Source organism: Elephas maximus, chromosome 4, assembly GCF_024166365.1.
Source record: "Elephas maximus indicus isolate mEleMax1 chromosome 4, mEleMax1 primary haplotype, whole genome shotgun sequence".
Taxonomy (NCBI): domain Eukaryota; kingdom Metazoa; phylum Chordata; class Mammalia; order Proboscidea; family Elephantidae; genus Elephas; species Elephas maximus.
Genome location: NC_064822.1, coordinates 140,203,326 through 140,222,511, shown reverse-complemented (window position 1 = coordinate 140,222,511; position 19,186 = coordinate 140,203,326). Strand labels below are relative to the sequence as shown.

General features: G+C 35.7%; 1 protein-coding gene across 12 annotated transcripts in view; it reads right to left on the bottom strand.

Moving 5' to 3' along the window:
- The window catches only part of NAV3 (neuron navigator 3), a 937,562-nt gene that overhangs the window by 231,084 nt on the left and 687,292 nt on the right, over positions 1–19,186 (bottom strand). For all 12 annotated transcript variants that reach the window (XR_007517283.1, XM_049883940.1, XM_049883939.1 and 9 more), the window contains 2 exons: positions 12,341–12,409; positions 8,903–9,042 (listed from right to left, as the gene is read on the bottom strand). Coding sequence is in view for 11 of the 12 variants with exons in the window: in XM_049883940.1 (XP_049739897.1) it covers positions 8,903–9,042; positions 12,341–12,409 (209 nt within the window). In the remaining variant the exon portion in view is untranslated. The remainder of the gene's footprint in view (positions 1–8,902; positions 9,043–12,340; positions 12,410–19,186) is intronic.

The window sequence follows — 19,186 nt, the reverse complement described above, 5'->3', positions numbered from 1 at the left end:
TTTTCTTTGGTTTATCTCACTCCTAAATTCTGTAGTTTATATTTTAACATAAGCTTCTTCTTCCTAGAGAAGGAATATTTGTGTTACTACTATATGCCAGTATTTCACTTCTTAGCCAGTAAAAAACCCACTGCCATTGAGTTGATCCTGATTCACAGCAATCCTATTCTGTGTCAGGGTAGAACTGTGTTACATAGGGTTTTTAATGGCAGGTTTTTCAGAAGTCAATTGCCAGCCCTTTCTTCCTAGGCACCTCTGAGTGGACTTGAACCTCCAACCTTTCGGTTAGCAGCCACACGCATTATCTGTTTGCACCACTCAGGATTCCATACCCTTGGGCAGGGTGACCGTAGTCCACTGTGTAGTAATAAGGTCATAAGCCAGTGTTTACATAGGACCTACTATAAAACAGACACTGAACTAAGTATTTAACTAAATCCTCCCAACAGCTGTATGAAGTTTTTTTTTTAATTTTTTATTACCCCTATTTTACGCATGAAGAAACTGAGGTACAAAGAAGTTAAATAACTTGACCAAGGTTATATAATTTGTAAGTGGCAAAACTGGGAACTGAGCTTAGATTCTAGATTAATTCAGTCAACTAATATACTATTAATCAAACATAGAATGATAAATCAATGTCTGGTTGATTAAAAAAAATATTCCCTGAATACAAAGACACAGAACACAACAAAAATAGTAATTGTCAAATAAATACTTTTCGTAGGACTATATCAAGTGAAATTTATTTCTCAAGTACTCAGATTCAATTAGAAACTAAGAACCCTTCCAAACACAATGATTTCTCCAACTTCAGTAACTATGTGCATGTCCACCTATTTCACCCGGTGAATCAGTGTTCTGCTGGTTTTTGTCCAACACATATGACTCTATTTTTCTACTATACCCAGCAGCATTAATCAATGCTATTTAGTACCTACTCTTAACAGAACTCTATCTAGGCACACGTATTAATATTTACTGAATGGCTACTGTATGCAAGACACTCCAAAATGTTTTATAATCTAGTTTTGGGAGAGGAAAAAAAAACTCATAAAACATAAGTGCCACTATATGGTGGCATATGCTAAACACAGAATTGAGAGGGACGTAGAAAAGAAAGTGGTAGAGAAAAGCAGAGTGATAAGGGGTTACAGAGGTCTGAACAATCTTAAGTAAGATCAAGACAGATGAGCTAAGAGAGATGTGTAAGCATGCAAGGGAGGAGGAACATCTATAGAATTTTTTAAGGAACTAATAAACTACTCTGCTTATTTACAATTCAAAAAATATGTACGTACATATACTGGGATATCCAGGTGGAAAGAAACACGGCACCCCAAATATCAAATACTATTCTGCTTGGGGATGTTGTTAAGAGAGCAAGGTGACATCAATACTGAATTAATGCTGACTCTCCTACATTGATCTCAAAAGTTATCTGCCACATTTCTTATTCTATAATGAACAAAACAATATTAATAATTATAAAAACTGTAATAATGCTGTTGTTTTTGGTTGTTGCTGTTGAATTGATTCCAGCCCATGGCGACCCCATGTGTGCAGAATAAAAAAAAAACTACTCCTTAGGGTTTTCAAGGGTGTGGCCTTTTGGAAGCAGATTGCCAGGCCTGTCTTCTGAGGCCTCTCTGGGAGGGTTTGCACCACTCAGCTTTCAGCCAGTAGTTCAGCACTTAACCTTTGTGCCACCCAGGGACTCCTATAACAATTCTAATTGGTATTTATTGAAGGCTTTTGACCTGCATTATCACACGTTACTTGTCACAACAACCTTTTGAGGTGGGAAGGGCTCATATCAATGATTTACAATTGTGTAAACTGAAGCTTAGAGAGCATAAGCAACTAATGCAAAGCTGCGCAGCTAGTGAGTCGTATGTGGTGGAGCTAGGGTTGAATCCGAAGTAATCTAACTCCAGAACTCTAGAGGCCAAGCTCTATAATTGTCTTAGAATGTCTGACATTCTAAGTGTTTTATGCAGTACTTCTCAAACTTTAATGTCCACATGAGTCACCTGGGGGTTGTATGAAATCAACACTTTGATGCAGCAGGCCTGCAGTGGGTCCTGAGATTGTGCACTCCTCACAAGTTTCCACATGATGTCTACGCTGCTGGTCACAGACCATGTTTTGTGTATGTTTGAACAGACTCACAAATCATGGCAACTTTAGCTTTAAAGGGTTGTTTTTCATAACAGTACCCGAATTGGCTAAATCCTTTAAATGTTCCATAACTGTGCAGCATTAATATTCCCCACTCTGAACTTTCAGAACCTTGGCCAGCTCTGAATTTTCCTGGACACTCGGTAGATTATGGATTCATCAGGTTTTCCACTGTCCTCTTCTCATAACCCTTGCTGCACATGTAATGTCCTTGTAAGCTGTGAATCTGCAACTAGGTTAAGAAGCCAGGGGACTCCTACCCCCTGGTAGCTATGGTAGGGATGAGAGGAAGGGACAGAAAGAAATCAGTCAAGATATTCTTTATGCATAGACTATTGATCACAGAAAGTAAGTGAGGGAGCTCCCTCCTTAGAAAGAGGAAACACACCCAGGACATTAACTAGATTGAATGTTACAGCAGTTCAAGCACAGATGAGGCATTTCAACATCACTTCACCCAGCAACAAGACAAGGGGGACTCTGGATTATGACATCCACATGCAACCCCTAGTTCCAGCAACCCCAGTCACAGTCACAGTCACAGCTGCAAAATGGTTCTCAGATGAGTACACACATACAAGGCACTTCTCTAAGCTCGCCTCTAAATCTGTCCGCAGCTTGTCTCTATACAGCAGCTACGAAGTGTTTAAGGTTTAAAGGGCAAAACATAGTCTGCTGTCCATCAGGAATGCATTGGAAATGTAAAAGTCTCTCTGGACTCCTCACCATAAAGGTTGCAAAACAAAAACAGCCACAATGGCAGCATCTGTAGCATATGCAGAGAGGGTTGGCCACAAATTCTATTCTCTGTGCCATTTATGTATTCAATATAAACTAGCTATTCGTATCTTACTGAATGTTGATAGGAACTCTAGTGGCATAGTGGTTAAGCTTTTGCCTGCTAACCAAAAAATCAGCATTTTGAATCTACCAGCTGCACTTTGGAAACCCTACAGGGCAGTTCTACTCTGTCCTGTAGGGTCTCCATGAGTCAGAATCGGCTCAGCAATGGGTCCGTTTTCTTGTTTTCGAATGTTGATAACCCAGTTCATCATTATGAATTAATTGACATCTGGGTATGGGATAAGAACAGATATGTAATGTACACGTTTAAAAGTATTCCTAAAATGGATTTGCATCTTGCATTTGCAAGGTCTGTCTACGCTACAGCCCTGCCTCTGGTCTCGTGTCCCCAGAGAGCACTTTTCCCCTCCCTCCTCTCCTCCCGCTACTTCCATCTCTTCTATCAGCACCTGCACCACAACCACATAGTGTCACTTCTCACCTATTTACTTTATTCCAAGTGTGTTATAAGCTCTTCATACGTGGTATCTCATTTAAACCCACCCTACTCTGCAATGTGGTTATGATTTCTTTTGTTCAAAATAAGGAAACTGAGGCTCAGAGAGAAAGTAACTTGTTCTAAATCACATATATAGTAAAACTTAGAAAAAAAAAAGAAAAAAATTGAGATTGAAGCTCAGGTTTATCTAACTCCAAAATTTGGGGGCTTTTAACTCTTCTAGCTCTTCTTTCTATATGTTTGCCACATGCCCAGATACTCTCCTGCTATGCTCTCCAGAAAGCCACAGGTTTGTTACAATGGGTGAAGTTACTCAGGCAACTCCTTGAAGCACGTTTTCTTCTTCCTCAGTGAGGGGAAAACATCCAACAAGATACTCCCTACTCAGTAAATTACATGCTATCTTTTCGAACATCCTACTTTAATCAATTCTTCCGAGTTGACTTTAATTCATGCTCAGAAAACATATAAATTCACTGAGTTGATATTTCTGTATCTTATCTTGCCAACTAATGACATTTATGGCTTGGGAACATTGTCAATCTAGCTCCAAATTCATACACTGAGGTAAATGTGGCCACGGCAAAAGGAATATGGGAAGCTTAGGGAGAAACATTTTGCCATGGAATTTAGACTACCCTTTTTTACAGCTTAGTGCCACGTTGCCAACAGTGCTGTCAGTCTGAAAAAGGGAACAACATCCTAATGCTTTTCCTCATTGAGATATGTTTTGCTTAAGTGGGAATAAATCATCTTCCAACTCAGAAATATGCAAAGAGACAATAACAATAATTATAGCAACTTTCTTCATACAGTGCACTGTGTGGCAGACATTGTCTTCAGTGATATGTGTGTATGCACACACACACACACACATACACACACACCTAATATATAGATATATATGTATACACACACACACATATGTAGCCATACTGAATATGGACACATTGAGCATTACAGATCACTGTGGAAGGAAGAAAATAATTAAGAAATGTGACCATTAACCTGTTAAGTAATTAATTCAGACTCTCATTTCAAAATAAAAAAAAAAACAAAATACATTTTGAAAAGCAAAAAAGTTGAAAATATAACATTGTAATACAAGCAAGTCTAATTTTCAAGCGGGCCTTCTTTCACTTCTCCACATGGCCTTCCATAAACGATTACTTGTGAGACGCCTCAGTCATCAATTTTACAATGACTCAGCAGAAACATGGGACGGGATCCCAGGGCTCCAGGGGGGCGGGGAGGGGGGGCTGTCCATTCTGCACAGGCTTATATTCCATCATTTGCAATATTAGAGCGCCACTTTGTGGAGTACTGTGAAATTTAGGGATGCTTTCATTCACCTGGCAGCTTCAGAAAAGTATGTAATTTATACCCAGGTTTTTATGTACACTATATGTACATCTCAATGTGCATGAATATATAAGCAAACAACATATACCGACAGCTGTATTTAACCATTCTGCCTGATATATGTACCTAATTATATTATCACATGAAATCTATAAAATTAATCTGAACTTATGACAGATTGACATTATATTTTAGGCTTGTATAAGTACTGAAGAAATGAGGCAAAAAATCAATGGCAAAATACATAACTAAATCAGCAGTAAAGTAATATAATAAACACACACTTTTTTTCCTTGAAAAAAAAAATGAAAGTGTAGTTCCTCAGCCTTACTGTAATTACAGAGCAATAAAATATAATAAAAATTTAAGAAGCATAAAAAGTGCTGAAGATCTAGATATCTATGTTTTAGGAACAATAATGAGTAGCAACAATTCCGTCATGAATGCAAACTTCACATTAAACCTTACAGTTTTATAAAGTGTAACTAAAATGCTGCTAAATTCTTGGCACCAATCCTACTAATTCTAGGTTAAAAATATAAATTAACATAAAGGCCCCCACACCAGAAGACACTTCATCAGAATCACAAGGCAAAAAAGGAAACCCCTTCTTTGATAGAGGCACCCTTACAGCGTCAGAATCATGTGGGAGAAACAGTAACAAGATGGTAGTATGTTCTCTGGTACTGGGGCATGTTTCTGTGCAACATGGAAAAACACCTCTCCACTAATGAACCCTATCGAGGCACGAGTGTTTACATACATCATGATTCAGAAACCAGATTCCAAATAAAGGTAGGGATATTCACATTCCTAATAATACCAAACCATTTAGCATATTTCAGACTCACTACCTAGATTTTATAAAACAAGTAATTTGTTTAAAAAAATAATTTGCTTCAACAAAATGTATACCCAAGTGAACCAGGGCATGGTTTTCACATGATTCCTGATTTCCAGTGAACAGGTATTTGGTTTTCTTAACAGCATGTATCCATCTAGAGTGCTCTCATAGGGTCTATGGACAAATTGATAAAGGCTGGTGTCAGATCATATTGTCAGTTACTGAAAGGCAAGCCATCGAGCGAAGAAACTGAAGAACTCAAAAGAAATGTTTCTCTACAAGGGTTGCTATCTTCATTTCACCATTTGTTCAGAGTAACTTGCCCCAACATTCCACTTCAATAGAATGGTGGATTGTGTGGCATTCTACTGCAACATTTCTATCACGGCCTGTGTGGTGAGTGATGATCTATGATGATATTCACTGAGATTTTAATTCATTTGGTGAAATGAATACACTACATTTTGAATTGCAATATTATTAAAATGATATTAGATTTATCCTTGAAGTATGGTTTGTCATTCTCTACTGATTTCATTCATTAGCTAAATCCTACAATTTGCAAATAAGGTATTTAAAAGAACACATACATGTGAAAAGTTATTGCACTCACAATAGTATTTTTTAATAGTGAAGTAAAATTGATTTAGTTGTGAATAAAACTTTACTAAATCTATTACAAATTCTAAGAGATCCCTAAATTGATTGATACTGCTCCTTTTCACCTAAGACTTGTAAAGAAAGTAGAAAATATATTTCATTATAAGAATCCAGGGAGCATATTACGGATAAATTGGTTAAACCTTCAAGAACGATTTCTTAATTTATTAAATGAAATGAATGTACTCAAGCTAGTACTTTCTGAATTCTGTGATTTTAATACTGTAAACTTTGAAAATTCTTGTTTAATTTTCAATTGCTCACATCCATGATATATATACAAACTAGATTGTGACAGAGATCAAATTGCCAGAAGATGGAATCTTATATTTTTAAATAAGTGATGCTATAACTATAAATCTTAATGCAAAAAAAAGGTTGAATGAAACAATTTTATCCAAAAAGATTTACTGTTTTGAAATTTAAAATAATAAATTATTTTATATGTAATGTTTATTATTATTTTGTTTGCGCCTATAATTTAAGGTAATATTTCAGAAATATAAAATAAAATGACACAATGGTTGATTTAGAAATATTGAATTTGGATGTATTGACATAAAATTATAATTTCCTGTTTAACAGCAAATTGCATGCTGCATATAAAACAAATTCTAGATGCTGTGTTATATCTTATGATACAATTGAAACTGAAGTTATTGATAGTTTATAGTCATTTAATTTATATATTAAGGTATTTAAAAACGGTTGTGAATGTGAGATCACATACTTAAAATATTTTAGAATTTTAAGTTAGTTGTAATTAAAAGCAATGGCTAAATTGCCACAAAAAATCTTGTTTTTTGGTGTAGATAAGTACCTAAGGAAATCTGCTTTGCATGGTCAGACTCATAATATATGACATCTGTCTCCATCTTGTGGTCACTGTAAATATTGCTCACTTTCTAAACATGCATTGTTTCCTACAAGTATATGACAGATGTTGAATGGCAAATAATACATTCATGGTTGTCTATCTTTGGATTTTTCCTTTTTAAAAACTAGAAATAAAAGTTTAAGTATTTCACATGATAAAAATGCAGATACACTATGATTTCTGAGTATGAGGTTATCTAGGGCATTTCTAGTCTGTCAATAGTATTAATAATTTCTTGCAAAAATATTATACAACTATGGTATCGTGAAGCTAAATTAGACATCTTGCAAGTCCATTGAACACATCGCTATTTCAAAGCATGTTTAGCTTCCCCCAGAATTTCATAGCATAAACAGAAGGTGTTAGCCCGAACCTGTCATACACTTTCTAGGAAAGTCATAAAACTAAACTAAGAAGCGTGGTTTCTGATGGGGAATTGCCATCTTCCTTCTCCCCAGGGAAATTATAATTCTTTAATAATATTTATTAGGATCTTAAATCAGAGACTTTATATTTTAAAGACAAACTCCTAACTTCCAAATACACACTTTTTTTGTTTGTTTTTTATTCAATTTAAGAGCTGGGGCCACTGCAGGGATCAAGACAGACAGTTCCGTTCTCAAGGGGTTTACAACTACTACCTTTGCTTCAATGTAAGGGAAATAAATTTCACAAAAGAGAGTCAATTCATAGTCATTTCAAGTCTGAGTAAGTGAATGTTGTCTAATCAGATCCTCTATATGAAATTATCTAATCTGAGCAAAAAAAAAAAAAAAAAATCCTGCCTCGTTGAATTAGTCAAACCATATTTGCCAGCTCTTCTACTAATAACACATATTTGTGACTTTTTACTTTCATGTCTGGTTCCATGCAGAGTCAAGTCTTGTGAAAAAATTTTTAAGGTTTCAGTGATTTGAAAATACTATCACACTGCTTACAACAATATAAATTAATATAAGTTCTTAAAGAATTTTCCCTTGGTTTATACGTGAACTGCACACACCTTACCCCAGCAATACACATCAAACCAGCCCCTCTTTAAATGTAGACTTTGCACGTTAGAGAGAACCGTGTGGCATGAAGTTGATTTATAATCTGGCTTTACCACAGATTTTCATTAAATGTCCTTTTTTTCCCTAGTGATTTAATATTCCAATTAGGTACCACCATTTCAAGAAAATAAAAAAATATATAAATAACTTCTCTCTTTAGAGAATAACAAGGCCATAGTATCTTTGTGGCCTGCTGCTTTTAAACACCTACCTTTTTTTTTTTTCAGTGTGCCAACCATACCTTCCCAAAACTCTTCTGGCCTTTATGCTTTATTAATTAAAGTTAAGGGTTCAAACAGACTTAATATGGCTTAAGATTTTTTGATAAATTTTCAGAAAATCATGAAAAGACACAAGAAAATGCTATTTTACATGCATCCTAGGAGGAAATGTTTTTGAGTAACTGAATTTATATTTGGGTATGAAAGCAACCACTTTAAATGAGTTTATTTCTTTAAAATGTTCTTCAGATTAGAAAATACTTGAAGAAAGCTAGAATTTAGGAAGGGGCAGTTAGAAAATTCTAAAAACTGTAACACTGATCAAACTTCAGATTCAGCGTGTAATTTAAGACACTGGTATGTTACACTTGAGCTGCAATGATGTAACAGGTGAACGCTTACCTTTTTCATTTCCATTTGCATAATTTGGAGGCTTGTTTTTGTCAATGCTGTTAAAGCTCTGACTTCTCCTATTTAAATTCGAGGCTCCCTGGACTTTGCTGCTGCTGCCTGCAGCTGGCACCCTAGAGGGCCCTGGAAGCCTGAAATAGTATAAGAAAAATTACATCATTATTGTACCTTACAAAAAGATAGTGATCGGGAGGTTCTGAGCAGGGAAGGGTTAATGGCAAAGTGACAGTATATGATGTCATAAAATCTATTGAGCAGAAAATGATTTTTAAGTGACAAATACCTAAACACAATGTTTGAGACTATTAAAAAAAAAATCTCGTTTCAGTTTCCAATAAACATGTCCCCAATGTATATTAATACATAACAATTAGAAGTAATATTTAAATCTAAAAGGTTATACTTACCTCATCCCACAATGAATAATGCTTTGTCTTAAAAGGACCATAAAAATTACATAAAAAATGAGGGGAAAATAACAGTTATCTTTATTATGTTTCCGTGTGGCATTTAAGCAGCTACCTGCAGTCATTGCTAAGATGCTATTTTCAATGTATAGGACACTTATTTTTATCTTTGGGTAGTTGCATTTAAAGTCCACTTGTATATTAATAACAAGAATAAAGATATTAAACAAATTGCAAACAGCGAATGCTTACTGAATACCCAAGCTAGTTAGCTACTGTCATTAAAACATGGTGTGGAGACCAAGGTCACAGGTCAATTTGTATTTGACTGATCTGACTCACAGACTGTCATGCTCTTGCCAAAAATAAGACCCAAACTGCGGCTGATTATCTCACAATGGGGCCAATTGATCACAGAAGCAAAATGACAAGAAAAGATGCAGGTCTTAGAAGAAAATGACTGTTAGCAGAATGACAATTTATACCTACAGTGACAGCAGCTTTAGCCACTCTTTATGTATGAAGGACAGGATATGAGGAAATATATACAGAATATCTTATAATTGGAAGGATTTGACAGATTATGAGTACAGCAATTTTATTATTACTATAACTAAATATCACTTTGGGTCACTCATTTCACTCTAAAGTTTCCTCATTAAAATTTCAAGTATTTTATGGACTGTGCCTAAAATGTGTTAATTGCTATATTTTGCTCTTATACTACTGCTTCATTTTATATGCGTATAATAAACTCCATCTACTTAAGTTAAAAAAAAAATCCAAAATAACAATTAATACAGTGTTTTTTTTTTTGTAAGATCCATTTAGAAACCATCGACAATGAAGGTCGCCAACATCTTTGCTACTATTTGCTGCCACCATGTGACTGTCCCTGTGTACTACTCTGAAAACTCCTATTATAAAAGAAAATTAAACAAAAAACAATACAGAGTCTAGAAATGTGGCACTGTATTTTTACACAACTCTACTTTATAATTTTTTTTAATAAAAGAAATATATATCTGACATATTGGTACCCAAGACATACCAAAATTTTACAACCTTGTTGTTATAATACTCACATTTTTCACTCAACTTCATAATACTGCTTGACTTTATTTTGTCCATACCTTATTAGGAAACTAAGCTCTTAGTTAATGCAAATACTTTTTTTAATAGTAATGGGTATTGCTAAATGGAATGAACATCAGGGAAGCACAAATATCAGCTTAAAAATAGAAGTGCTGATTTCCTGGAATAGTTAATGGTTTCAAAATGTTCACTGTGTTTTGGAGTTTATATACATATGGCTAATTAATATTTCATTTGGCTATTTTGCTAATTAGAGGTTGTGTCATACACAGGATTAGAATCTTTGGCAAATGATTCCAGCGTTTAACTTTTGGTCGAAGGCATCTACAAGAGTCTATAACACGATAACCACAGATGCCAGGAATTTACAGTACTGGTGATTGTACTCTGCAGGAAGAACTTAGCTAATTAATTTGGCAAGTTGTCCCAATAATCATAAATCTGAGAACCATTATTATTGACATAGCCATAGACATAGAAAGTTCATTCCAAACCTACAGGTATAAATAATTTGTGTCACAAAACTCGCCCTGTTTGCAATGAAACTTGACCTGTTTCTAGAGTGCAATTAAAATGCCTTTTTATCTTTACTGTGACCCATGAAGCCGAGTGATCTTCAGGCCTCAGAAGAACAAATTAAAACAAATTAAAAAATCCATTTGTTCTCCTCATTATACTAATTTGACGGGTAGCCAGAACCTCCAAATCATTCATCAAAGTACTAAAAAGACAAATGAGAATGAAGCAAAAAAATGAGAGGATGTTCTATTAAAACAAATTACTTAAAATATATTTTACATGCACAAGTCTCAGAAGTGGTAATAAAAAAAAGCTCACTGTACATGGCAGGTCACTGTTCCTTGCATGTCTAATTTATTTATTCTAAGTTTTAATTAAATACCCTTTTTTATTTTTTCTCTCCAGAATCATTTTAACCACTATGGAAATGAACACAACTTAGAAAACCCAGGTAAGAGGAAAGGCACATACCTCAAGTCAAGGCATCAGAAGCAGTCCTTGTGGTCGAACATTACATAACATGATTTATTAGTGAAGCAATGACTAGTAAACCAGCACCGAGAGGCCTCCCCAGTGAGTGCGATAGTGCATATAAACATATAATAATCAGGGGTGCAAAACACATTTGCTGTGGCTTTACACAGCTGTCCTATGTTATCATCATCCCCTCAGCAACTTAATATTTGAATAACTCTTTTAAAACATTGTTTTATATGCCAGTGCTTTCCAAACAGTACATAACACACTGTAATTTATTATAATAGAACTTTTTCCAATACATACAGCATAAAGGAGAAAAATTAAACTGTTTTAGGTAGAAGAACAGTTTAGGCTACTCTGGTGTGAAATTCTCCCTTGAAATTTGCCAAACTGTCTCAATTCTCCTTTAAAACATGTAATAATCAATGAGCATCCATCTCAAAAACTAATTTTGTTGTATAACTTCCAGATATGTGGCCTGGAAAGAATGAGGCCTTCAAGCTAAAATTTTGTAAAATTTGCTCTAAGACTAGAACACACACTTCAGCCAAGTCTCAGTACTGTGTGTACCTAAACTAAGATTAAAAAAACCTATTGCCATCGACTCAATTCCAACTCACAGTGACCCTATAGGACAGAGTAGAACTGCCCCATATGGTTTCCAAGGAGTGCCTAGTGGATTCGAACTGCCAACCTTTTGGTTAGCAGCTGAACTCTTAACCACTGCACATAGAGAAGCCAAAACCCATCGAATGATCTGCATAAACATGGTCATTTCTGAAAATGTGTTTTGAAATCTGCTACGGAAGAATTCATTTCATCCAGAATTGTGTCATTTGTTTTTGAATTTTAGAGCGTTAGAACAAAATATTACTGGGCATTTACTTGAATATCACTAACAAGCAATAAATTAGAGATATTAACTGACCTAGTAGGCTTTTTTTGACTGGTTGCAATTCCACTGTGATTAGACTGAGTTGCATATCTGGCTGCCAGACTGTATGAGGAGAAACAGAGAAATTGAATTAAAGAGATTCACTGAACATGGAAAGAAAACATAAACTTACAAGAAAACTATAAGTTAATGAAATGCAACTGGAACATGTATAAAGAACAAATTAATTAGAAAATTATGACAATGCAACATATATATAATGACCTTTGTTTATGAACGTACTATGAAATAATGCAGTATACTCCTTGAAATAGAGTGTCATTGCTGACTTTAAAATTATGGCTTCATAATATTATTATTTTTAATAGTATTATTTCCTCTTTAAAAAATTCACCTTTTATAGATGACTGAAAACGTCAGGAAAGCTAAAGTTTGGCTCACTGATAGAAAGATCTAGTTTTCAAATACTGAAGTAAAAAGAAGAGTATGAGATGAATGTAGTTTCTTATTTTTTAAAATCTAATATTATTTTGAAAACCAAGAGTTTTAAAACACCTGGTTTTTATCTAATGAGTTATTGTTGACTCTTAGTACTAGGCAGAATTTTTTTAAGGGAGTGAATAATAAAAACATTTTGTCCAGAGACAGATCTACACCAAAATTGAAGTTAAAGTGGTGTTAAATTCTTCAAAAACAAACATAACTAGTACTTCATATAAATTTCTGAACATGCTTTAACTACATTCCTTAATGATTGTTTAAATTAAAACCTTTGATCAAAGACATACTAGAAGGCAGTATGTAAACCAAGTTATAAGAACAATAAAAATTTCAAAATCTGTGCTTTTAACCAGTGATTTGAAAGAGAGTTTAATGATACACTGATAGAATAGGGTCACATTGTTACACTTCCTTTAAATTGAAGGTCAGTAGCTTATAAAACAAAGTGCAAATTTACATTTTAAGCTAAATTGATCTCTGATTTACTTAAGGGTTCTGAAATTAGTATTCTCAAGTATATAGCGATAATAGTGAGACTGAGGAGACCCTGAGATGGACATGGGTTGATGTCTGAGTGGAGAATCAGTTCTGAGGTGAACTGTGGATGAGTCTACATAAGCCAGATTGTTCCACATGTACAATCTCCAAGTCCTTCAAATATCAGGAGCAACTGTGTTGTTGGAATCAGGGCTAAAAGGGTCATTTGGAGTTGATCTCGTAGTTGATCTACTATCGAACAGAGGGAATTCTAATCAAGATAAGTATTTCTTAAGATGAGGATGAGTCTCTCAAGTTAACTCTTACTCCATTGAGTCAGGTTATGGTGGGTGCATGTGGGTCCTTATAATTGTCTGGCTCCAGGGGGAAGCTGAGGACAACATTCTCACATGGACTGAACTTTACAGGTTCATAGAGCTCTTGTTTTTTACATTTGCTATGTGATAAATTGTTATTTGAATACAATGATTCTGTACTACCTTGGTAACAAAACAGTAATTCAAAAATAAAACCAGCCTATTTCAATACAATAATATCAGATAATAATTTAAGATAAAAACACAGAGTGAAGAAAAATCTTTTGTGAATGTCTTAGTCTACTTTGTCAGTCCAAGAGTAAGATAATCACCCAAAGGTTTATCAATACATCTTATGCTGTAGTCTCCAAAATGAACACTAAGATTAGCAGAAGAGAAAACAATAAAACAACAGATTTTCTTTCAGGGAGTTAAAGTCACCTCATAGATTGTTCCTCCACAATTTTAAAGAAGTGCTATAACTCGTAATAATTCCTAACATAGAACTGGAAACAAAACAAAATAAAATCCAGGGAGGTTAAGTGAATTGGCTAAAATCAATTTGGTTTTGTGGCTTGCATGTGTCTTTTGGCTTATTATTGAAAGACTATTCCATTATTCCATACTTGCTGCCTATATTTTCATACCAAGCCATCACACTTTAGTCCCTTGAAACTTGGCTTCTGTGTGCTTTCTTTACAGTTGTGAAGCTGCTATCCTGTAAAATCCCAAAGTCTTACTTATTTCTCATCCTGCTCTAAAGCCCTTGTGTTTGACCATGTTGGTCCCTCTACATTTTTGAATTTTCTTTCTGATAGACTGCCATACTAATCCACTTACCTGGTTTGTTCACCATCACTCCTGTCCATTTTCTCTTTCTTTCATTGGGTCCTCTTCCATTCCCCATCTCTTAAAGTCAGACTTTTCCCCCGAGGTTATGTTCTCTTTCCTCAAACATTTTTATGCATTATTTCACTTAGCAATTTATTTCTTACCTAAGATTTCAATTACAATTCTACCTCCTAGCACAAACCTCTGCTTCATACTCCCAGCCATCAAATATCAACTGAATTAACAGACTTGTCCATTTGCATGATCTTCAAAACTCATTGCACCAAACTTTCCATTTTCCTTCTTTTATCTCCAAAGTTCTCAGCAGTTGGTCCCTTTAGTTTTTTTTTCTTTAGTCATGTGAGCCTGAAAATTCAATAGCTGACTTATCCTTTTTTCCTTTTAATTATCATAATGGTCAATCAATATCCAATCATGCTGATTCAACTTCTAGAAATTCATTTGCATACATGCCCACCTTCAATTTCCATGTTCATCACACTAACTCAATCCCTTAGCACCTCCAATAATATCTGTGGCCTAGAGGAGATCAAAAGCCATATTGATTATGATTATTTTATTCATTCTCCAGAATATACTTATTCCAAATGGAAAATCAGAGCTAGAAGGAATCACAAAAATTATCTCAGCTGGTCCCCTGATATTATAGGTGAAGGAAGAAAAAACCCAAAGAGATACAGTAAATGTCCTAAAACATGCAGCTAATCAGTGGCAGATTCAAAGCAAATATTGACATTGAAAGACCTTTACAGAATGGTCTTATGTTTCCACCCTCATCACCTTTGTCATCTAACACATTTTCTGGCTAAAAGGAACTTTTACTGTTGCTCAAATATCATTTGTTCTTTTCCCTTTCTCTGCCTTTACTCCTGCTATAATTCATATGGGAATACTTTCTACCTGCGTCTGTCATACCAAATTCTATCCATTTAAAAAAAAAATTATTTATTATTTTTACCTTAAATGACACCAAGTCCATATAACATTTTATTATCTCATACTCACTACCCACTGCCGTCAAGTCAATTCTGACTCATAGCGACACTAGAGAACGGAGTAGAACTACCCCATAGAGTTTCCAAGGAGCACCTGGTTGATTCGAACTGCCGATCTTTTGGTTAGCAGCCATAGCACTTAACCACTATGCCACCAGGGTTTCCTATTATCTCATACCCATATTCAATCTCTATGCTCCCATAGCTATGTTTATACTCCTTTTATGTAATTAACATGTTTAACATTTTACTTTAGTTATTTAGGCTTGTAAACACTGAAAGTCTTTCTCAAGGTAATCACTACAATTTATTATTAGAAAGCATAGAGTAATTTATCAGAACATTTCCTTGAAAGAATTTAAGCACACTCAAAATACTGTGTTCAATTTGACAAAATTAAAACAGACTGAATGCTCTGTTTTCTTTTTAGGAAATTGAATTCTTGATAGTTTCCTCGATTGAGCAAAATGTACCAAGACTATCCTAGATATTGGGAGTTTGCATACTTTCTTATTTTGAGAGAAAATTAATAAATTTTGAAAACATAACATATTATATATCACCAAATCAACAGAGTAACTGTGGTAATAACCCATTGCCATCGAGTCAATTCTGACCCACAGAGACCCTACAGGACGGAGTAGAACTGTCCCATAGAGTTTCCAAGGAGCAGCTAATGGATTTGAACTGCTGACCTTTTGGTTAGGAGTTGTATCACTTAATCACTGTACCACCAGGGCTCCAGTGTAGTAATAGGTGATATATTATTAATATAATTATTGATTGAATAATGGAGACAATTTTTGGTTTTTTTTTAGTGTATAAGCACTTGGCTGCTAACTGAAAGGTCAGTGGTTCAAACCAGCCACTCCATGGAATAAAGATGTGGCAATCTGCTTCCGTAAAGATTACAGCCTTGGAAACCTATGGGGCAGTTTTATTTTGTCCTATAGGGTCACTATGATTTAGAATCAATTTGACGGCAAAGGGTATGGGTGTTCAAGAAATTCAATAATAAAAATTCACACTGTGGTGCATTCAACAAGACAAATCACTCAATTTTTTGAACAAATTGCAAGAAAAAAATTATGGAAACAGACAGAGCCTATAGAGTCTTTCAAAAACTCAAAGACTCTCTTGTAATGTATAGAATCTTATTCAAACAAACAGCTACTAAAATATATGAGAAAACTGGGGAAGTTTTAATAACTGCTTATTTTTTATTGAGTGAGATTAAGTAATTAACACTATTTTTTTTTTCCACAACTGTTTATAACACCTTTATACATAATATCCCCAAACTGGAAAGAACACAGATATCTTCAGTGGGTGAATGGGTAAACAAAATTTGGCACATGCCATAGAATAATTTATTAAAAGAAACAAACTATTAGTACTGGCAACAGTTGGATGAATCTCCAGAGAATTATACTGAGTGAAAAATGCCCATCATAAAAGCTGTCATACTACATAATTTCATTATCTAATATCTTTTTTTTTTTTGAATACTAGAAGAATTTATTTTTGATGTTTTTCAAGTGTCTTAATAATTTCTAATAGTGGTCCCTTACAATTTTATTTTTAATTTTATTTTTATATTACCTCCTTTCACTATTTTATTAAAAAGATATTTACAAGAAAAGAATAAAATAAATTTTTCATAAAAATATTATTCAAAATGCCATTATGCTATTAATTATTGTTCCTGTTAGCTGCTGTTGAGTCAGCTCCAACTCATGGTGTTACCGTGTAAAATAGAATCAAACATTGCCTGGTCCTGCACCATCTTCATTGTTGTTGGTATGTTTGAGTTCACTGTTGTTGTTATTGAATTAATGCTACATTTTTAAAGTGTGGTCATAGTACTGTGAATATCTTTTGGGTATGTATTTTTTAACATTTATGAATAAAATAAAATAAAATAATGCTGAATATTTGATTCAAAATATTCAATTGTGGGAGTAGGAGTTTGGAAAGGTTAGGGAATAAATAAAACAAGATTGGTCGTGAATTGATAATGGTTATATATGTTTGAAATTATCTATAATAAAAAAAAATCATGAGGTGGAGCCAATATGGCACTACACACCGAAGTACCATGGTATTCCCCTGCAGCAAAGACCTGAAAAACTAAGTAAAACAGAAACAAACATCAATCATGGAACACTAAGCATCAAATGAAGGAATAAAGAACGCAAATGAAAGGATAGAGAACTCGATCAAGCACTGAATGGAATAAGAAACTGACAGAGAGCAGAGAGTAAGGAGAGCTAGGGAGTGGATGTCTTCTACCAGCTAACGCAGCACAGATTCGCCTTCTTGGATGACAGCCACCAAGGAACACAGACATGGAGTATGGGAAGGCAACTTCATGGAGCTCCCAACAGGAGACAAAGCACTTAGCAACCAGAGATACATGCTTTCCTGTCCCACGGCCTTCTTTCCTCTACACAGCCTCCACTGCTTTCCAATGGGCTACAGTCGCTCAACCAGAGAGACACCAGCTCACTGCCACCTGGGTCCACCTCTCCTCCACTGGCTGGCAACTTCAGGGCCATTTTTGTTATTCTTGTTGTTTTGGCTTTTATTTTTTGTTCTCTCTTTCTTCCTTCCTTTCACTTCTCCCGCCCAGATAGCTCTGTGTGCCACTCCACCCCTTCTGAACAGCCTGTGTTACACTGCTTGGGGAGAGAGCCACCAGCATATAGCCTCCCCAGGTCCACATCGCCCCCACCAGCAGGCTCCCTCAGTGCCATATTTTTTTAGTTCATTTGCTTTGTTCTTTTTTTTATACCCCCCCATTTCTTCTCTCTCTCTCTCTCTTCCTTCCTTTCCTTTCTCCTGCCCACTTAGCTCTATCCACCACACCTACCCTATCTGGAAGGGCCATGCTGCACCCCCTCAGCTAGAGAGTCACTGGCACATAGCCTCCCCATGTCTGTGCCGCTGTCACTGACTGGGTCCCTCAGGGTCATTTGCTTGTTTGTTTTTGTTCTGGTTTTATTTATTTTGTTGTTGTTTCATCTCTCTCTCTTCCTCCTTCCTTTACTTTCTCCCACCCACCTAGTTTTGTGCACAACCCCCACCCCCACAGACTGTGCTGTATGTACCACTTGGCTAGAGGGCCTCTGGTACATGGCCTTCCTGGGTCTGTGCTGCTCCCACAAGCCGTCTCCCTCAGCCCCATATTTTTTATTTGTTTTTATCTTTTCCCTTCTCCCTTTTCTTTCTCCCTCCCACCTAGACCCAACACTGCCTCTGCCCCCTCAATGCTGCGTGGCCCAGCAAGAGATACATCAGCTCACTGTCATCCTAATTTCGCTCTGCCCCCCAGTGGCCAGCTCCCCCAGCACCATATTTATGTTTGTTTGTTTTGTTTTTTTCTTCTTTCTCTTTCCCTTCCTTTCCTTTCTTCCTCCCACCTAGCCCCATGTGCCATTCTGCCCCTTCTGCATGGCCTGTGTAATACCGCTCAGCCAGAGAGCCACCAGCACACGGCCTCCCCAGGTCCACATCATCCCCACTGGCAGGCTCCCTCAGCATCAAATTTACTTAGTTTGTTTTCTTTGTTCTTTTTTTTTCTGTTTCTTCTCTCTCTCTCTCTTTTCCTTCCTTTCTTTTCCTTTCTCTCACCCACCTAGTCCTGTGTGCCACACTCACCCCTTCTCAAACGGCCATGCTGCACCACTCAGCTAGAGAGCCACCAGCACACAGCCTTGCCGGGTCTGCCCCACCCC